Source organism: Saccostrea cucullata, unplaced genomic scaffold (assembly GCF_032062105.1).
Source record: "Saccostrea cucullata isolate Sc308-1 unplaced genomic scaffold, CSIRO_AGI_Scuc_v1 ctg2330, whole genome shotgun sequence".
NCBI classification, from domain to species: Eukaryota; Metazoa; Mollusca; class Bivalvia; order Ostreida; family Ostreidae; genus Saccostrea; species Saccostrea cuccullata.
In genome coordinates, this window is record NW_026936268.1 from 50,001 (window position 1) to 71,736 (window position 21,736).

The window sequence follows — 21,736 nt, forward strand, 5'->3', positions numbered from 1 at the left end:
GAGAGATATTCAATTAAACTTTTGGTTTATATTTATATTTTTACACGAAACAAACTGGTTTGCATATATTAACAAACTAGGTCTAGGGAAGGAGAAATCTGGACTGGGGGGATAACCATCTTTTGACCAGTCATCATTAGTTACTCTTCTCAGAACACACATGTTTATGTACACTTTTGGTCATTTTGTCGCATCCCTCACTGCTCAATGGCCCTGAGTGCCGAGTCAAGGTCAAAATTAGAAAAAAATAATGATAATAATAATAATAATAATAATAATAATAATAATAATAACTAGATGAGATCTCGTTGCGAGCAACGAGTAGGTCTTCCGTTGAATTTCTAAATAAGATGAGATGTGATTTTGACTGAGATAATCGTTAAAAGAGAATAACTTTAAGTTTTCCTTCATTAAATTCAAGATTTCTACTTTTTATAAGGGTATTCTGAACATCTTTTGTTCAATAAGGCTTATAAAAATACTCCCCCTTTTTGAGAAGTAAAGCATAAAAAATATAGCATTTTGTCCCTTGCAACTCCTAATTACGTAACATATGATCAAAATGTTATCAGATATTGATGCAAATCGTTATGATGAATAATTTTGCCCCAGTAATGTATAACAAAATATTGATCATTAAAAAGTTATAGATAAAAGAAATTTGGCCCCTCTAAGCCCCTATTTTGAGGGGTCAGCCCCTTTTTCTTGATATCAAATGAAAGGTATTGTGATTTTGAAGTTTTTTTGTTCAACACTTATTCAGAGATTTCTTTTCGTTGTGGAGATATCCTAAATTGAAATATTTAGGGGCCACTCTTACGAGTCCTTAATGGGGCCGTTTTACAAAAATTCAAGGTATGCATATTGTTTAGAACATTATTCTGACCATCTTTTGTTCAATATTGCTTATCAAAATATTCCCCCTCTTCGAGATATAAAGCATCAAAAATTTGATATTCTGGCCCCTTGTGACCCCTAATTACGTAACATATGATCAAAATTGTATCATATATTGTTGCAAATCGTTAAGATAAATACTTTTGCTTAAGTAATGTATAACAGAATATTGATCATTAGAGAGTTATAAGAAAAAGAATTTTGGCCCCTCTGAGCCCCTAATTTCAGGGGTCAGCCCCTTTTTCTTGATATCAAATGAAAGGTTTCGTGATTTTGAAGATTTTTTTTCAACACTTATTCAGAGATTTCTATTTGTTGTGGAGATATGCTTAAAGAAAATATTTAGGGGCCACTCCTACAAGTCCTTAATGGGGCTGTTTTACAAAAGTTCAAAGTATGCATATTGTTAAGAACATTATTCTGACCATCTTTTGTTCAAAATTGCTTATATAAATATTACCCATTTTCGAGATATAAAAAGTCAAAGATTTGACATTCTGCCCCCTTGTGACCCCTTATTACGCACCATATGATCAAAATTGTATCATATATTGTTGCAATTTGTTAAGATAAACACTTTTGCTTCAGTGATGTATAACAAAATATTGTTCATTAGAGAGTTATAGATAAAAGACTTTTGGTCCCTCTGAGCCCTTAATTTTAGGGGTCAGCCCCTTTTTCTTGATATCAAATGAAAGGTCTTGTGATTTTGAAGATTTTTTGTTCAACACTTATTCAGAGATTTCTACTCGTTGTGGAGATATGCTAAATGGAAATATTTAGGGGCCACTCCAACAAGTCCTTAATGGGGCCGTTTTACAAGAATTCAAAGTATGCATATTGTTTAGAACATTATTCTGGCCATCTTTTGTTCAATATTGTTTATCAAAATATTCCCCCTTTTCAAGATATAAAGCGTCAAAGATTTGACATTCTGCCCCCTTGTGACCCCTTATTACGCAACATATGATCAAAATTGTATCATATATTGTTGCAAATTGTTAAGATAAACACTTTTGCTTCAGTAATGTATAACAAAATATTGTTCATTAGAGAGTTATAGATTAAAGACTTTTGGTCCCTTTGAGCCCTTAATTTGAGGGGTCAGCCCCTTTTTCTTGATATCAAATGAAAGGTTTCGTGATTTTAAAGATTTTTTGTTCAACATTTATTCAGAGATTTCTACTCGTTGTGGAGATATGCTAAATTGAAATATTTAGGGGCCACTCTTACGAGTCCTTAATGGGGCCGTTTTACAAAAATTCAAAGTATGCATATTGTTAAGAACATTATTCCGGTCATCTTTTGTTCCATATTGCTTATCAAAATATTCCCCCTTTTCGAGATATAAAGCATCAAAGATTTGACATACTGGCCCTTCGTGACCCCTAATTACGCAAGATATGCTTAAAAGTTTATAATATGTTGTTCTAAATGGTCTTAAATTAAATGATATCGAAAATTCGAGCAGAAAAAATGATAAAATTTTTTGGTCATATGGGGGATCGAACCCGGGTCGCCCGCGTGACAATCCAACGCGCTAACCATTTAGCCATTGGGATCGCCGCTTCGCATTTTCAAATGCAAATATCTCGAGATTGGCTCTTTCGATTTTCAAACAAATTACATATTTCGCTTCTGCAAAAGGGTCTTTATTCAAATCAAAAACAAAAATGTTAAAAAAGAAAAGTTGAAAAATTACGTTTTTTAAATTCGCTTCCGGTATCGACCGGAAGTACTGACAACGCACGAAAAGGCGATTCTGCAACGCTATAAATCATGAACTATCATCTTCAATTCATTTTCAGTTCATATCTTAAGCAGTTTTCGCTACTAAATCAAGACAAAATTGCATTTTAAAATCAGAAAATTCCCCATATCTCACGACGGGAAGTGACGTCATAAAAACGCTTAAAAATCTATCAAGATCGATTAATTAGCTATTACATATGAAAATTTCATGTAAATCGGTCGAGCCGTTTCTGAGAAATCGCGTGCACAAAATCGGTTGGAAGAATAATAATAATAATAGAGAAAAAGAAACCGAACGAAAACAATAAGGTCTTCCGTTGGAAACGGAAGACCTTAATAATAATGTTATTATTATTATAAGGGTCTTCCGTCTTCAGCGGAAGACCCTTCTATTATTCTTCGGTTTCTTTTTTACCTTTATTATTATTAAGGTCTTCCGTCTCCAACGGAAGACCTTCTTGTTATTCTTCGGTTTCTTTTTCCCTATTATTATTATTATTCCAACCGATTTTGTGCACGCGATTTCTCAGAAACGGCTCAGCCGATTTTCATGAAATTTTCATATGTAATAGCTAATCAATCGATCTTGATAGGTTTTTAAGCGTTTTTATGACGTCACTTCCGGTCGTGAGATATGGGGAATTTTCTGATTTTCAAATGCAATTTTGTCTTGATTTAGTAGCGAAAACTGCTTTAGACATGAACTGAAGATTAATTGGAGATGATAGTTCATGATTTATAGCATTGCAGAATCGCCTTTTCGTGCGTCGTCACTACTTCCGGTCGATACCGGAAGTGAATTTAAAAAACGCAATTTTTCAACTTTTCTTCTTTAATATTTTTGTATTTGATTTGAATAGACACCCTTTTGCAGAAGCGAAATATGTAATTTGTTTGAAAATCGGAAAAGCCAATCTCGAGATATTTGCATTTGAAAACGCGAAGCGGCGATCCCAATGGCCGAATGGTTAGCGCGTTGGATTGTCACGCGGGCGACCCGGGTTCGATCCCCCATATGACCAAAAAATTTTATCATTTTTTCTGCTCGAATTTTTGATATTATTTAATTTTAGACCATTTGGAACAATATATTATAAACTTTTAAGCATATCTTGCGTAATTAGGGGTCACGAAGGGCCAGAATGTCAAATTTTTTTTGCTTTATATCTCAAAAAGGGGGGACATTTTGATAAGCAATATTGAACAAAAGATGACCAGAATAATGTTCTAAGCAATATGCATACTTTGAATTTTTGTAAAACGGCCCCATTAAGGACTCGTAAGAGTGGCCCCTAAATATTTCAAATTAGCATATCTCCATAACGAATAGAAATCTCTGAATAAGTGTTGAACAAAAAATCTTCAAAATCACAAGGCCTTTCATTTGATATCAAGAAAAAGGGGCTGACCCCTCAAATTAAGGGCTAAGAGGGACCAAAAGTCTTTTATCTATAACTTTCTAATGAACAATATTTTGTTATACATTACTGAAGCAAAAGTGTTTATCTTAACGATTTGCAACAATATATGATACAATTTTGATTATATGTTGCGTAATTAGGGGTCACAAGGGGGCAGAATGTCAAATCTTTGACGCTTTATATCTCGAAAAGGGGGAATATTTTGATAAGCAATATTGAACAAAAGATGACCAGAATAATGTTCTAAGCAATATGCATACTTTGAATTTTTGTAAAACGGCCCCATTAAGGACTTGTAGGAGTGGTCCCTAATTATTTCCGTTTAGCATATCTCCACAACGAATAGAAATCTCTGAATAAGTATTGAACAAAAAATCTTCAAAATCACAAGACCTTTCATTTGATATCAAGAAAAAGGGGCTGACCCCTCAAATTAAGGGCTCAGAGGGACCAAAAGTCTTTTATCTATAACTTTCTAATGAACAATATTTTGTTATACATTACTGAAGCAAAAGTGTTTATCTTAACGATTTGCAACGATATATAATACAATTTTGATCATATGTTGCCTAATTAAGGGTCAAAAGGGGGCAGAATATCAAATCTTTGACGCTTTATATCTCGAAAAGGGGGAATATTTTGATAAGCAATATTGAACAAAAGATGACCAGAATAATGTTCTGAACAATATGCATACTTTGAATTTTTGTAAAACGGCCCCATTAAGGACTTGTAGGAGTGGCCCCTAATTATTTCCGTTTAGCATATCTCCACAACGAATAGAAATCTCTGAATAAGTGTTGAACAAAAAATCTTTAAAATCATAAGACCTTTCATTTGATACCAAGAAAAAGGGGCTGACCCCTCAAATTAGGGGCTCAGAGGGGCCAAAAGTCTTTTATCTATAACTTTCTAATGATCAATTTTCTGTTATACATTACTGAAGCAAAAGTATTTATCTTAACGAATTGCAACAATATATGATACAATTTTGATCATATGTTACGTAATAAGGGGTCAGAAGGGGCCAGAATATCAAATCTTTGATGCTTTATATATCGAAAAGGGGGAATATTTTGATAAGCAATATTGAACAAAAGATGACCAAAATAATGTTTTAAACAATATGCATACTTTGAATTTTTGTAAAACGGCCCCATTAAGGACCTGTAGGAGTGGCCCTTAAATATTTCCATTTTGCATATCTCCACAACGAATAGAAATCTCTGAATAATTGTTGAACAAAAAATCTTCAAAATCACAAGACCTTTCATTTGATGTCAAGAAAAAGGGGCTGACCCCTCAAAATAGGGGCTCAGAGGGGCCAAAAGTCTTTTATCTATAGCTCTTTAATGATCTATATTTTGTTATACATTACTGGAGCAAAATTATTCATCATAACGATTTGTATCAATATATGATACAATTTTGATCATATGTTGCGTAATTAGGGGTTGCAAGGAAAAAATGCTGTATTTTTTATGCTTTACGTCTCAAAAAGGGGGAGTGTTTTTATAAGCTTTATTGAACAAAAGATGTTCAGAATACCCTGATAAAAATGAGAAATTTTAAATTTAATGAAGGAAAACTTAAAGTTATTCTCTTTTAACGATTATCTCAGTCAAAATCACATCTCATCTTATCTAGAAATTCAACGGAAGACCTACTCGTTGCTCGCAACGAGATCTCATCTAGTTTTTATTCTTTTTTCTTCTTACAAAATTTGTGCAGAAGATTTCTCGGAGATGGCTCGTTCGATTTGCTTCAAATTTTCACGGTCGATGCGTTGTCATCTGAAGTTAATTCCGGCAAATCATTTTTTTGAAATTCACTTCCGGTCGGAAGTTATCGCCCTTTGATCAAAATTTGGAGGACCTCCTTGTCTGTGATGGAACTCAAAAACGGCTGAAGCTAGAAAGGTGAAATTTTTAGTGATGATAGAGGACATGTTGCCACGTTGCAACATGGTCAGGATTTTTTCCGGAAGTGCCTAGTATGGAAGCTCGGTAGGGGTCAAAATTTAGGACACGTTTTATGAGTGATTTTTTGGGACATTTTGCATCATATCTTTGAAAATATAGTTATTTTGTTATAACATATTGAACAACATTTGTGCAAAATATAAAAATCTTTAATATGATATCAAGAAAAATGTGCTGACTCATCAGATAAAGGGCTGAGAGGGGCCAACACATAATTAGGGGCCAGAAGGGGCCAGAATGCTAAATCTTTGATGCTTTATATCTCGAAAGGGAGAAATATTTTGATGAGCAATAATGAACAAAAGATGTTCAAAATAATGTTCTGAACAATATGTAACCTTTCATTTTTCGCTAAACGTCCCCATTAAGGAGTTGAAGGGTTGGCCCCATAACATTTCTTTTGCTAATAGCTCAAAAACTAAAAGGAATTTCTGAACAGTTGTTGAACACAAAATGTTCAAAATCTTAAGAGCTTTAAGATGAGATCCTGAAAAAGGGGCTGGGCACTCGAATTAGGGCCAAGTGGGGCCAAAAGTCTTCAATCGAAAACTCTTTATCAGTTAATATTTTGTAATACATTACTGAAGCAAAGATGTTTATCTCAACCATCTACAATTATATATTATGATTTTTATGTCGTATGTTACATAATTAGGGGCCACAAGGGGCCAGAATGCAAAATCTTTGATGCTTTATATCTCGAAAGGGAGAAATATTTTGATAAGCAATATTGAACAAAAGATGTTCAAAATAATGTTCTGAACAATATGCAACCTTTCTTTTTTCGCTAAACGTCCCCATTAAGGAGTTGAAGGGTTGGCCCCTAAATATTTCTTTTGCTAATAGCTCAAAAACGAAAAAGAAATTCTGAAAAGTTGTTGAACACAAAATGTTCAAAATCTTAAGATCGTTAAGATGAGATCCCGAAAAAGGGGCTGGGCACTCGAATTAGGGGCCAAGAGGGGCCAAAAGACTTCAATCGATAACTCTTTATCAGTTAATATTTTGTAATACATTACTGAAGCAAAGATGTTTATCTCAACCATTTACAACTTTATATTATGATTTTTAGGTCGTTTGTTACATAATCAGGGGCCACAAGGGGCCAGAATGCCAAATCTTTGACGCTTTATATCTCGAAAGGGAGAAATATTTTGATAAGCAATATTGAACAAAAGATGTTCAATATAATGTTCTGAACAATATGCAACCTTTCATTTTTTACTAAACGTCCCCATTAAGGAGTTGAAGGGTTGGCCCCTAAATATTTCTTTTGCTAATAGTTCAAAAACGAAAAAGAATTTCTGAATAGTTGTTAAACAAAAAATGTTCAAAATCTTAAGATCGTTAAAATGAGATCCTAAAAAAGGGGCTCGGCACTCGAATTAGGGGCGAAGAGGGGCCAAAAGTCTTCAATCAATAACTCTTTATAAGTTAATATTTTGTAATACATTACTGAAGCAAAGATGTTTATCTCAACCATCTACAATTATATATTATAATTTTTATGTCGTATGTTACATAATTAGGGGCCACAAGGGGCAAGAATGCAAAATCTTTGATGCTTTCTATCTCGAAAGGAAGGAATATTTTGATAAGCAGTATTGAACAAAAGATGTTCAAAATAATATTCTGAACATATGCAACCTTTCATTTTTTGCTAAACGTCTCCATTAAGGAGTTGAAGATTTGGCCCCTAAATATTTCTTTTGCTAATTGCTCAAAAAACTAAAAGAATTTCTTAACAGTTGTTGAACAAAAAGTGATCAAAATCCTTAGAGCTTTAAGATGATATGAAGAAAAAGGGCTGATTCCTAAAATTAGGGGCCGTTAGGGGCCAAAAGCCGATTTTTAAGTCTTTAATGTTCAATGTCTTTTTACAGATTGTGGTAAATCATTATTTTTGAATGAAAATCTCAATCAAAATCTTATCTCATCTTATCAAGAATTGGACGGAAGACCCACTCGTTGCTCGCAACGAGATCGTATCTAGTTATTATTATTATTTTTATTATTATTATTATTATTATTATTATTATTATTATTATTATTATTATTATTATCATTATTATTATTATTATTATTAAATATGTATACATAATTTCAACATAATCATGAACACATTAGACTTATTCATGCCAACATGCAAATTAATAACGTTTAACAATCTCTTTAGATAATCTTATATTATTTTAATAAAGTTACTTACTGAAGCCATTATACTGGTATGATATATACAATCAAAATGAAACTGAAAATAATATGTTAGCATCCAAGATTATTATGTTAACATGCGAATAATGTATGTCAACATGCAAGACATATGACTTATTTATGTCAACTGGAAAGATAATTATGTCACATGGTAGATATTTACGTCGATATGCGACTTATTATCTTGCATGTTTTCATAAACATGTTGCAATTTAAAATATAACTCGAATGTTGTCAAAAAAAATTTCGCATGTTAACATACATGTTATAAGTCGCATGTTGACATAAATATCTTGCATTTTGCATAAAAAACTTGTATGTTGACATAATATTTATATAGCATAAATAACTCGAATTTCAACACAATTATGTTGAATCTTGGAGTATCCTTTAAAATACTATTATTGGTGAGTAATGTACCCACATCAAAATTATATTCTCTAATAAGATTGTTAACTTACAGGTTTACATAATTCTTTGCATGTAGAAAAAATTATCTTGAATGTTTACATACTTTTCTTGCCTGTTGACATAGTTATCTTGCATGTAGGGTACAAAAATATGCCTCCATAGGTGACAACCCTATATAGATAAAAATAAATTCTCGAATTGGACGTAAAACAACATACAAACATTCTTTTTAGGTAGGATTCTTCTCTGGTTTCTGACTAGAGGGAATTTTCAAAGTACATTTGATGATATGTCTTACATATTTAGATGTAAGAGATTTGAAAGACCATATTTTTCTTTCCTCATCACAATTATACAACTTTGAATAGAAATGGTAAGTTGCGTTTGAAAACTAGCAGGGACTATATTTTTGGCGGAATGGTGGCATATGAAAATATCTTCTTTTCTGTCTTTCAAAATTATTATAGAACATTGAATTTAGTTATAATTTTTACGTAATCAAAACTAGACGAAATTTTCATATGTAAGTTAAATTAATAATAAAGGACTTAAGTTTCAAAATATATCAAATAAATACGATTTTGTCACACATACTAGAACTATGTTTAAATGCTTCAAATCTAAGTACAAATTTGAGCCAAAAATCCGTATAAAGTGTTATTTCTCTCGTAGTTACGAACAAAATTTTACTATATGTGAAAATTAAAAAAAAGTTAAATATAGGAAGCAAATAAAAATAACTAATAAATCCTTAAAATTTAAGAAAAGAAGAGGAAATTCGGATTAGCAAATATCCATTTTATTTAAATTATCCATGTCAGTTTGGTAATATCATCTTATGGGCCCTATATGGCATTTTTTCATGCAAAAAGAAAAAAAAATTAATCCTTTGAATTACAAGTAGTGATCGCATGATTGGAAACAGTATTTTTTTATTCTTAATGCCCAGGATAAAGGTAGTGACCTTGACCTGACCTTGCCTCTAATATTAAACGGTCTTAATTAATCTCACTGATACCATCACTTATTGATATTGTTCTCTTGATTCTGTGAATATTTCATTAATTTTTAAATACAAAAAATGTGGGAATAATCCTACCTTGAGAATAATGCATATGAAAATGAGAAATAAATCTATTTTATAGAATGGATTAAAATCGGATATCTCGATGATAATGAAGAAAAATATCATGGTAAGGGGAATATTCTTGTTGTCGCAAGCATCGTCATCGGAACAAGCCATTCTTGTGCTGCCATGTCCTTTCTACACGATTTCAAAAGAAATCCTTTGAAAATCAGTTATGTTTTTTCAATTGCAAATACCGTTCTACACATTAAAAATGGTGACATTACATATGCAGAAGAGGAGGAGGAAATTGAACACATAGAAAACGATAGGAAGGAAGTTTTAAATTGTTCATTTTTGAAGATGAAAATAACAGTAAGTCTCTCTCTCTCTCTCTCTCTCTCTCTCTCTCTCTCTCTCTCTCTCTCATCACAATATATATATCCATGTAAATTAAGCATTTGGTTATATTTTATATACCGTGTTTGTGAAGGATTCACTGGAATCTTGAAATGTGTTCTCTGTTTTCTATAAATACGAGGGGTGATCAAAAAGTTCGGAAATTAATTCTCTATCTACCTAACTACAGTTCTGACAAGAATGAAATTTGTCACAAATATAGCCCTTAACATGTGCTTTATGCAGTATGAGTCATGTCGAAATGTACGTCATAATTATGACGTCATGATGTTAAAATGACGTCCATATAGAGGCGACTGTGACGAAAATGAAAGAGTTAATCGTACTTGAACAAAGGACTACAATAAAATTTTGTGTAAAACTAGGTAAATCCTTCACGGAATATACGATGATTTACATAAAGTTTATGGGGAATGTGGGCTTTCAAAAGGTACAATAAGTAAGTGGATGAAACGTTTTATTGAGGGAAGGGAGACGGTGAAAGATGATGATAGATCTGGGTGCCCGCTGAACGTAAGTACCGAGATAAACGTGTCTGAGGTTATGTAATGAAAGATCGAAGAGTTACGATTAGGGAAATAGCTAATGATCTTAGCATGTCTTATGGAACAGTTCAAGAGATTTTAACGAGTAAGCCTAACATGCAGCGAGTTTGTGAGAGATGGGTCCCTCGCCTCCTTCTGCCAGAGCAAATGAGGGTGAGAGTGAATGCGTGCCGGTCCTACGTTAGTAGATATGAAAAAGAACAAAATTATTTCATGAATAGAATCATCACATGTGATGAAACTTGGGTACATTTCTATGAGCCAGAAAGTAAACAACAAAGTTCAATTTGGAGGCATCCTTCCTCGCCATCACCAATAAAAGCACGCGTAACCAAGTCAGCAGGGAAGGTTATGCTCATAGTTTTCTGTGACATCAACAGCATAATTCTAAATCACATGGTATTACCCAAAACTTCAGTTACTGGGGACTACTATGCACCGGTAATCAAATCAAGATTTGATGAGAGCAGTAAAGAGAAAGCGCCCAGATCTGATAAGAACTGGATTCATTCTGCACCATGATAATGCACCCAGCCATAAAAGTCGGGTTGTGATGGACACCATGGAAACACTGGGTATAGAAAACCTAATTCATCCCACCTACAGTCCAGATTTGGCAATTTGTGACTTCTGGCTATTTCCAATTTTTGAAAGATAACCTACGGGGAGAAAAATATGAGTCCCGGGAAGATCTTGGTACTGCTGTGAACAAGGTGCTAAGGGTCATGTCACTTGATGGCTTGGATCACGTGTTTCGCGCATGAACCGATGGGAAAGGTGCATAAAAGCTAGAGGGGCCTACTTTGAAAAAGAATAAACTCAAAATATAACTTTGAAAAATATTTTAAAAGTTATTTAATTAGTTTGCGAACTTTTTGATCACCCCTCGTATCATCAGTATTTTAAAATATACCGGTATGATTCTTTATGCATTTTTATTTGAAAAATGTTGTTTCTTGATTTTAGGCTTCTTTGCTAAAACATTCTACAATGGAGGTAAAGGACGGAAGCACGATTCATTTTTCAACATTTTATACAAAGATTGTTAAATTTTGGAGGAACAGGGTTTTAAGCTATTTGGAAGACAGAAACACCACTATCAAAGAAAACGAAATTTTATGGGTTCTCTCATTACCTCCCCCATGGGATTCCACTTCTGAAAAGCTGCTTTTGGATTATCTAGACCAAGTAATGCATGATATTATAGAGATAGAGTCTGTTTCAAAGGGTAACAGTTCAAATTGACTTCCCAAGGAAAACCATTGTCAACCGACGCGTCAGCGGAGGTTGACGGTGGTTTTCTGAAGGGAGTATATTGCAACTATGACCCTCCAAAACAGGCAAAATCCATTCTATTATACTGAATGTCTCATTGATGTCAGCAAAAAACTCGTCGATCGTTTAATACGTTCAAGTTTAGAAAGCTTTCAACTTTCCCGGTTTTATTTTTCTCAATAAGAAAGCTTTGGAAAATATTCATTTACCTATTATTGTTTGTTTGATACTCAAAGACTCCTTTATCATGTAAGATTTCATTATTTGTGCACTTCTAAAGCATGTTCTGTCTGTCGTTTGTTGTTTTCAAGTAAGCTACATCAGATACAAGCTTTTATTTTTTGGCGTCAAGTTTATATGACTTCATTCAACGCACAACTGCTGTTTTGAGAATTACACTGTTAACCTTACATGCATGCTTTGCACGAATGTGACATTGTCGTTGTTTTACCCGTTGTCAAGTGTGTTGTTAACAACGAGGGTAAGATTACAAATTGTTAAATACATATAAATCAATCAGGTTTTAGTATTTAACATAAAAGTATAACATATTATATATATGTTTTCACAGGAAAAGATAGAAAACTACTGCATACTTAGTAGTGAAACAGCTATTTTGAGATACTGTGAGCATGGTTCTTGCACAGTGAATAAATTAAATGACAGGAAACCTGTACGGTTTTCCAGAGGAGAAAGAATTCTTGTTGTACAAAGTGAAGGTAAATAAAATTAAGATAAAAAAATCGCTATAGAATTCAAATTTCAGATCAGATGTTGTTATTATAATTGCAATAATCCCATGTTTTTTATGCTATCCTTTGGGTGGGTAGAGTGGGTGTGAATATTCTAATATTCTCTTCGTAAAAGAATCAAATGTTTCTTAAACTCATGTAAATAACACATAAGAGTCATTCAATTTCCTATTTCTGAACCTTTTTTGGTCAATCGTATTTTGTTTTCCAGTTGAATTTACAGACATAACGTCAGCCATCGTCTTGGAAACCCTTTCTGTTTCACCGATGAAAAAGAAACGAGATTTGACACTGAGTCCTAAATCCCTTGCAGAGGACTATCTTTCAGAAATGAGTGAACAGTTAGAGATAAACCGAGTCGATTTAGACAATCTAATTGATGAGGAGAATTTGTTTTACAGCTTGAAACACAAATGTAAACTAACCGAATCAGCACTTCAAGAGTCGAGACAAAGAATAAAATTTCAAGTTGATAAGAAGGACAAAATTTTGAGTAAATATGATTTCTCAAAATTTGTAAGTGACAATGGACCACTTTTGTCTGAAAGTGAAGACTGGTTTGTTGTGTCTTGCAAAAGACTTTCTTCATTATTACAGGATCTTACCTTAAGACTTTTCGATGAAATCAAAGAGTTCATGTTGGAAAATACTTATTCATATATAATAGTAGTAGGGAAGATTGCATTCTGGCCCATTGTGATTGAAAATTTACACTGTTCTTTTCCCGACACGTGTATTTTAGCTCCGAACGATTTTCATTTACCTATAATCACAGCAGGGTCTATAATTCATGGTCACATGAAAAGAATGAAAGATCTTGAGTAAACCTGGATGACAAACTTTTTTGTAAGACATTGAAACATACATGTTTAATGAGTTCAAGTTTTTATCAATGCGAACTAAAAGCATTGATTAGTATTCTCATAAAAAAGTTGGTTTTTTCTGCTTTGGAAATGATTGATAATATTAAGATACTGTATTTGATATTCTAATTGTTTATGAAATTTGTGCTTGATATTTTTTTCTTCAATTTTTTTTTAATATTTATTGATGTTAAAACCTCACTGGTAGCCCAAGGAAACACGGCATCTCTGTTTGTTTTCAAAATTCATAACAGAATACATATTGTTTTTAAAAAATTGTCATTTTTTAAACGACAAAAAAAATGCTACTTTCTCAATTTCTTTAATTATCATATAGTGCCTTTGTGTAGCTCATATTTTATCTTTTGATCGCATACTTACTGTGGGATCTCCCATATCAAAACATTGATATTGAAATTATCATATGTGAGGCGGGGGCAAAATTTTATAAACTCGGTGTTCAGAATACCTCTCGTTTATTTAAAAAATGAAATGCTTTCTTTGGTTTTTGGTACTGGAATTGATAACGCACTGTTGCAGAAGAAATACATAAACTTTAAAGCTTGTTATATAATTTTTTTTTAGCAATAACTGTGACCTCAATTCCCGTACTAGCAAACAAAGACATTTTATTGTTTACATTAAGGTCTTCATGAAAAAAAACATTGAAAGCAAAAATTAATATGTAAAATATTGTATTTTAGACGTGTAATTGCGTGCATAACTGATGGAACAGCCATTGTTCAAGAAATCTGACTTGCTTAGTGTCGTTTAAGGTCTGATTAATGAAAATTTTGTATAAAAAAACTAAAAGAAAAAAATATTCAGTGGATGTAAATATTCAGTAATAAATTACTATTTGAACATTGTGTTTTCATTTTTGATAACAAGAACACTTGAGTTACGCACAACGATTAGTCAATGCACACATATTTTAGGGAATAATCCACATTTTACGATCTGGGGCTCGTAACATAAAGCTTGCTTAGATTTTGACTTAAGTAGGGTCATAAGTAGGACTTGGGCACATTCTTAGGACCTAAGTACTACTTAAGTCAGTATTATACCTTAACATAAAACAGACACTAAGCAAGGTCTTAGCTAAGACAAACTTAAGTCAAAAATATTTGTTGGAAATTACTTTTCGATTAGAGTTTAGATATATTTATATAATTGAACTATAAATTATAAATGAAACATGAATCAAGACAAGTATTTTTTTTTTTAAATAGAGATAGAATTACTTAGTTGCAAATCAGGTAATAATATATTTCGTAATGAATTATTTCTATTTCTCTTTGAAATTGGAAATGCTCAAGATAAGGATATTCTTATGTGGAAGGGACAAGACTTTTTTAAAAAACACAAAGTGATGGACCACTCGTGACAGCAACGGATGCAGTTTGGGGGGGGGGGGGGTCCTCCAGGTTTTCATACTTATAAAGTTTAACAATGAGTATCCGTAGTTATAATCTAAATAATTAGTAATCATCTGAAACGACTTTATTTACCTGATAATTGATCAGTTAAATATATCAATTATTATGATAAAATAGAGACACTCCATGCGTGGTTTCTCTTTGTTTGGTGTTCCACGTCGCGTCTAACAAACTCACAAACTTTATCAGATCTCTGTTGAGGCGATATCTTGAAATAAGATATTCTTCGTCCCCTGACTCTCCAAGAAACATTCTGTCTTTTAATGTCCTGTTCTTTCTAATATTTCTCAAATGCACGTATAAGGCTGCCATACTCGTACAATTGTTTACTTATAGTGAGTAGTGTATATGACGTATTAAGCATCAATTCCAATACAATTACTATTGTAACTTATGAATGTGTGCACCACAGTCTTAGGTTGTACGATGAATAATGTTTATCAAAATTAATCTAATGAACAAATAATTAAAATTATAAACCTTGCTTCACTGTAATGTATTTTCAATAAACAAGATTAATATATATATATTAATCTTGTTTATTGAAAATAAAATTCTCATGAATATGTTTAATGCCGGGGTTTAATAATATCTTATTCTAAATATTTGTATATGGTACTTAAGACATCTCTCCACCTCTACCGGCCGCCTAAGTCTTGCTTAAATTGTGAAATATTAGCACACTTCTAGTTACGGTCTTAAGCCCAAGAATATACTTAAGTCCTACTTAAGCATAGTTCTAGACTTAAGTACCCTTTATGTTACGAGCCCTTGGTCTTGTAACATAAAGCTTGCTAAGTTTTCGACTAAAGTGGGGTCATAAGTACGTTTTAGGCACAATCTTAGGACCTGTCTAAGTAATACTTAAGTATGTCTTAAACCGTAACATAAAACGAACTTAGGAAGGTCTTAGCTAAGTCAAACTTATGTCCAAAATATTTCTTATGAATCAACCTACATTTTTTTTTTTATTCAGATATATTGCTACGAAATGATTCGGTTACGTTTAAATTAAATATATATAAAAGTTAACGTCCTACTGTCGTTTTAGTTATGTAAGATTAGATTTTGTATTAAAGATATAATTTTGTTATAAAATACACTGCATATTTGAGTAAGACAAAATACTGAGCGGTCACAAAGCGGTGATTTGTGGTATATTGTGAATGCATGACTATTGTTTATCCCTCGAAGCTGCGATGTTTTCAGTTACCGTTTATTGTTCTTTTGTTTTGACAAATGTTCACTCGTTTGTTATATATAATTTCGTAGACATGACAATTAACCGAACGTCTGTCTACTTGACATTAAAACTGTAAAAAAGTACAAAACAATTTGAAATCCCCACTCCCATGATGTCTCAGTCCTCTCAGCAAGCAAAGACTGCAGCAGTTTTATTTTTTTTATTTATAAAAGATCATCAAGAGTGGAAATTGTTTCAGGAAACCCTTTTTCCCATTTATAAAACTCTCTCTCTCTCATTCTTTCTCTCTCTCAATCAATCGATCGAACTCAAGTAACTCAAAGTAACCCTGTCTAAATGGGCACATGTCGTTCTACATTTATCTTAATTTACAGACACTCTTTATTAGTTTATTGGTCATCATCCTCTTACTCCCCAACATTTTTCTGTGTTTAAAAATCTATTACATCTCATATTTTCAAAGTCAAGTTGAAATGTTATTGATAAGGTTCGAAGCAGCACTGTTTGAAGTAATGAAATTTAAAAATATTAATAAAGTTTCTAATCATGAGTCATTACATCTTCCTTTTTTTACTCAGATAAGAATTTACAAGCAATATTTTTAGCATGTTTCATGGTGACAAAGGCTTATTAAGATTAGCATAAACCTACATCTTTTTAATGAAATGAACTTAACTCGGCTTTCATTTAATTTAATAGATGGGACCCTAGGAATGAATAATTAAGTCAAATTTGGGTTGAAACATGAGGTTTTTAAATTATTATCACATACACATTCATCTAAAAATAATTGTTGTTTTAATATTTGAATTTATAGCATGATATCATAATATTATTTGATTGGTATGGATGTTTTCAAACATTCAAAAATAATTCAAGAAACCTTTTTACTAGTAATTCAAAATTGTCTAAAATTATCCAACACAGGTTAAATTTGACAGCTGGGTATATATAACTGTGTATTTTTTCACTTCCTGTATATAGGGAATCGGAGACAAATGGCCACAGGTAGACTGCTAGCCCCCAAGGCAATCACACCTGTACAAAATAAGCCCCTCCCTCACCTGGAATTTACCACCCGGTAAAAAATATCTGCCTTTAGGTTTGAGACTGTACTTAAGTCCTACTTAAGCACCGCCTTAAACTTAAAGAGCCTTTCTGTTACGACCCCTTGGTTTTTATAAAGGGAAAATCACTAGAGGTAAAATAACAATAGTGATTACCATTTAAATGCCAACACGATATATCACAGTAAGCCTGAAATAAAAGATAGCATGCGGTCTGATACATTGTTTCATATTTTGATATTTTACATGTACTAGAAGAGGACGTTAATTAGGTTTGGGGGTTTTAAATGCGCTTTAATACTAGTATATTACTAGTATAGTAGGATGTAATTTGATTGCATGGCACCCGCTTTAGAGACCAGTCGTGGCAAATGAAGCAAGGGCGAACTCGCTTACCTCGCTCGCATAATTTGTACTAGCTTTAACATTTTTTTTTTGCATTTTTATTAATTCGTTTGCATAGAAACTCCCACATTTAGCCTTTTAAAATTATACTTAACACAAACAAAAAATGGATGCAAAGATTGATTTTGATTTGAAATGACAAAAATGATAAATCTCTGAAATATAAAGAAATCGTAGGTTTTCCTTGGTGCTTAGATATGGTTTTACTTACTTTCTTTACAATTCCATACAAACATAATTTTTATTTTTATGACAAATGCTTATACAATTCTCCCACTAAACTTAGTAAACATTATTCAGGTTACCAATTCAAATGTAAATCTAGTAAATCTGGAATTGCTGATTTCTGAAAAAAGTTTGTTTGTGTTATTTATCCTTAAATTATTTGCGTGGTAACTGAATAGCAACGTGCAGGTGATAATGAATAGCAAAGACAATGATCTACATCAACCTTTTTAACAGTGAATGATGTAGAAAATTCATTGAACAATGATACAATGAGATAATCCAAATTATTGGCAACGGACCTTGGATGAAAACAGGATCAGAAGAGACATTCTAGAAAAATTTGGTTTGGCCTTAAAATTCAGTCTGACAATATTCTACAACGCTATTAAAAAATAAGTGAATACGTAAACAAAATGATTTATAGAAAACCTCATAACAATTGCTTTTTTGTGGTTTTATGAGTAGGATAAAGATATATATAAATATTAGAAAAATTCGTTTTAGATTATTTTTTGGAATAAGAGATATAAAAAGGGAATTGGCAATATCATAACCTGTACTATACAATATAAACATTTAACCAACCTTCAACATGCTCCATAGACAATGCACACATATATCAATACTTTTACAGATATCTCTAAAACTTCAAATTATCATTTCAGTTAACTAATAAGAAATTCCTTTGTTCTTTCTCCAGATATCTTTTAAAACTGAAATATTAACAACAATGAAAAGAACACTTATTTGCAGAAGTTGTAAAATTTTAATTTAACAATCACAGTAAACTTTAAAAATGTAGAAGGTTGTAAATGTCAAGAAACATCTTGAAAACAAACGGTCTATGCATTAGACCTTTTTATCCCTTAACGAAAGGTCAGATTTTAAGCTTTTATTTCAGACAAAGCTCCACAATGATTCATAGTGAAGCATATTTTCTTACCGGTTTAGATTTTTTTCTAAATTCAAAGTTTTTCTAATAATATAACTTTTTTTTATTTTGGAACATCCTTATTTGATGAAAAGATTTAAATGTTGAATTTTAAATATATATATAATTATAGAACATAATAGTTTTTAACAGAAATAAATTGATTGTAGTTTTTAAGGATCAAACTAAAATCGATCAACTACTAGAATATCAATCCCATGTCCATGTCATTTTTCATGTCCTGCTTCCTGTTTTGTCTTCTGTCTGGACCATTTTTGTCAAATACAAAATTTTTGTATTTGTATCAAAATATGTTTTAATAGAAGAAAAAATATTTTTTTATGATATACATGTACACCTACATGTAAGAACAAAGCTCTATTTTGTCTTCCAAAGGTTACTTATCAACGAAAGGTGAGAATGTATCAGGAAACGCTCAAGGATAACACAATGCAAGATCCTGAAAGCAACACAAATAATCTATCTGGCTTCTACGCATATTTTATATCCTTTTGGAGAGTAACTTGGACCCTGTTCCCCTTCAAGATCGTATTTCTCATGTTTAGGTTTGTAAATCTTACAATGTTGAAGTAAAGTTGTCACGAGGTAAAACACCTCAGCTTGTGCTATCAGTTTGCCGATACACACTCGTCGTCCTGCGCTAAATGCCAGTACATTATCAACTTTTTCTTTTATCAGACTTCTTTTTTCATCCGGAAATCGTTCAGGTTGGAACTAAGACGGATTACCCAAGTAATCATCGTGCATAGCCGAGAAAATGTTAAAAAAGACAACTGTTTCTCTTTCTATCTTATTATTGTTTACAATTACGTCGATAGTCGTAAGATGAGGCAATCCCAAGGGAACAACTGGTGCTATTCTCATGATCTCTAAAATGGCTGCCTCAGTATATGGTAAAATGAGACGATCCTTCACAGATATGATTTTGTTTCTTCCAATTTTTTCGTCTATTTCTTTTTGTATTTTTATCTGGGTATCTTGATATTCAGTAAGATATAAGAAAATCCATCTTAAAGTAGTAGCGCTCGTCTCAAATTCAGCTGCAAAAAAGTCTTGAAGTGTGTCAATCAACTGACTCTTGGTCAATCCTACTTCGTTTGGAGTTTCTGTTATGTTATACTTCAACCAAGCGTTTAAGAAACCATCCATGGCATGGCGAGAACGACCCGGATGAAACGTTTTTATCATCTCGGCTCCATTTTCGTTTCGAGCTTTTCTAAAATTCTCAATAAAGTTCAAAAACCTTTTAAAACGTCCTGGAAAGATATATTTCAGCCATGGAAGATTATCAAAATAGTTTCCAGCAGAAAAAAAATTCTAAGATTAAGGCTTGGTCTTTCATTACTTTCAAGAAGGCCGGATCATCTCGTATATTATTACCTTTGCCGTAGCAAAACTGGTAGATGATACTACCCGTAGCCGTGTATATTAAGTCTCTGGGGTTGAATGGTTCGCCTTTATGTTGCAGAAAACTTGACACTAGTAAGCTGGACTCGTCTTGCATTATTTCTTCCAAATCAGAGTTATTTGTACTTCCAATTTCCCTTATAACGCTACTCGAAATTTTACGATGCAACAAGTATCTTTCATCAAAATTGCTAAAAATGAGACCTTTCATGTCGTTCAAGCTTTTGATTGAAAATAATGGCGGTCGTGCGGCAAAACTATCTGAGTCATTAGTAAGAGTTGATTTTACGGTGCCTAGACCATTAATTAAAACGGTTGGCCAAGACCCAAATCGCAAAGGGAAGACATCTACATACTTTTCCTGATACTCTTTCAACTTATTCAAAGGTCTGGACAGAAAGAAATGGCAGGTGTCCGAACAACAGGGTTCCCCAAGGACCAGGTGGTCTGTGCCTCCAACCAAAAATTATTTTTATGATATAGAAAACAGTCAATAAAATTGCTATCGATGAAAGAAATTCCGAGGACTTTAGATCAAACTGATGATTTGTTTTTTTAAGAGATTGTCGTCATCTTTCCTGCAAAAAAATAATTTGGAGGTTTACAACAAATTAAACATATCTTAACATTTTGTAACCAATTTCAAAAAAGTAACTTTTATGAAGCGTTATTGCAATAGCTACTACTAAAGCCCAGAAGACTCATTCGAGATTCAAGGATCGGAATACAAAATTCGAAATTCGAGATTCGAAATTAGAGTTTCTAGATTCAAGATTCAGATTAACCAATCAAAAACGTGTTCAACATTTGATTACTCCCCTATATCATAATTTTACTATCAAGAAATCGTTAAATATATTAAATAATTATTATTGAAGATATTGTTGACATATAAGTACCAATTAATAAGATTTTACGATCTATATATCTTGAAACATTTATCATAGACTTACACTAAATTTAAAGGTTTCTCAGATCGTAACGTTTTTATAGGAAGTCTGTTATGTGATCTATAACATTGAGAATTTACCTTGGGTCGTGCTCATTTTAATTCTAAAAGCAGTTAATAAATTCTCTCGTCCAGTTGCCAAAGTATTTCATTAAAGTTTTTAAACGGAAATCTTAGTATGGAGTTGACTCAGAAAATACAAATCCGATACCTAAGAGCATACACTGAGTTCGTTCAATTTTTAAGCGGTTAGCTTCGCTAGCCGCTATATGGCATGTGTCGGCAACCGGAAACCTCCATAAGGCGCTACCTATGAGCAAAAACTTTTCCGAGCTTTTCCGATCTTTGGCGGAAATACCCGAAAGTCTACGCTGAATTATCTGGGGTTACATGCAGAAATGCAGGGGCAAACTTTGCAGTGAAGAGGAGAAAAAATAGTTCTACAATATGGTTCATAAACCGAAAGATATATGATTAGTTATGTTAA

General features: G+C 32.5%; 1 protein-coding gene and 1 pseudogene across 1 annotated transcript in view; one reads left to right on the top strand and one right to left on the bottom strand.

The window, feature by feature from the left end:
- LOC134245198 (RING finger protein 207-like) overlaps nt 1-11,953 on the top strand; it is an 18,002-nt gene extending 6,049 nt beyond the window's left edge. The window contains exons 2-3 of the mRNA XM_062727471.1: nt 9,823-10,118; nt 11,675-11,953. Coding sequence (XP_062583455.1) covers nt 9,823-10,118; nt 11,675-11,953 — 575 coding nt within the window. The remainder of the gene's footprint in view (nt 1-9,822; nt 10,119-11,674) is intronic.
- A 7,399-nt stretch (nt 11,954-19,352) lies between these two features.
- Nucleotides 19,353-20,845, bottom strand: LOC134245197 (cytochrome P450 1A1-like; annotated as a pseudogene).
- Between the last annotated feature and the right edge of the window lie 891 nt (nt 20,846-21,736).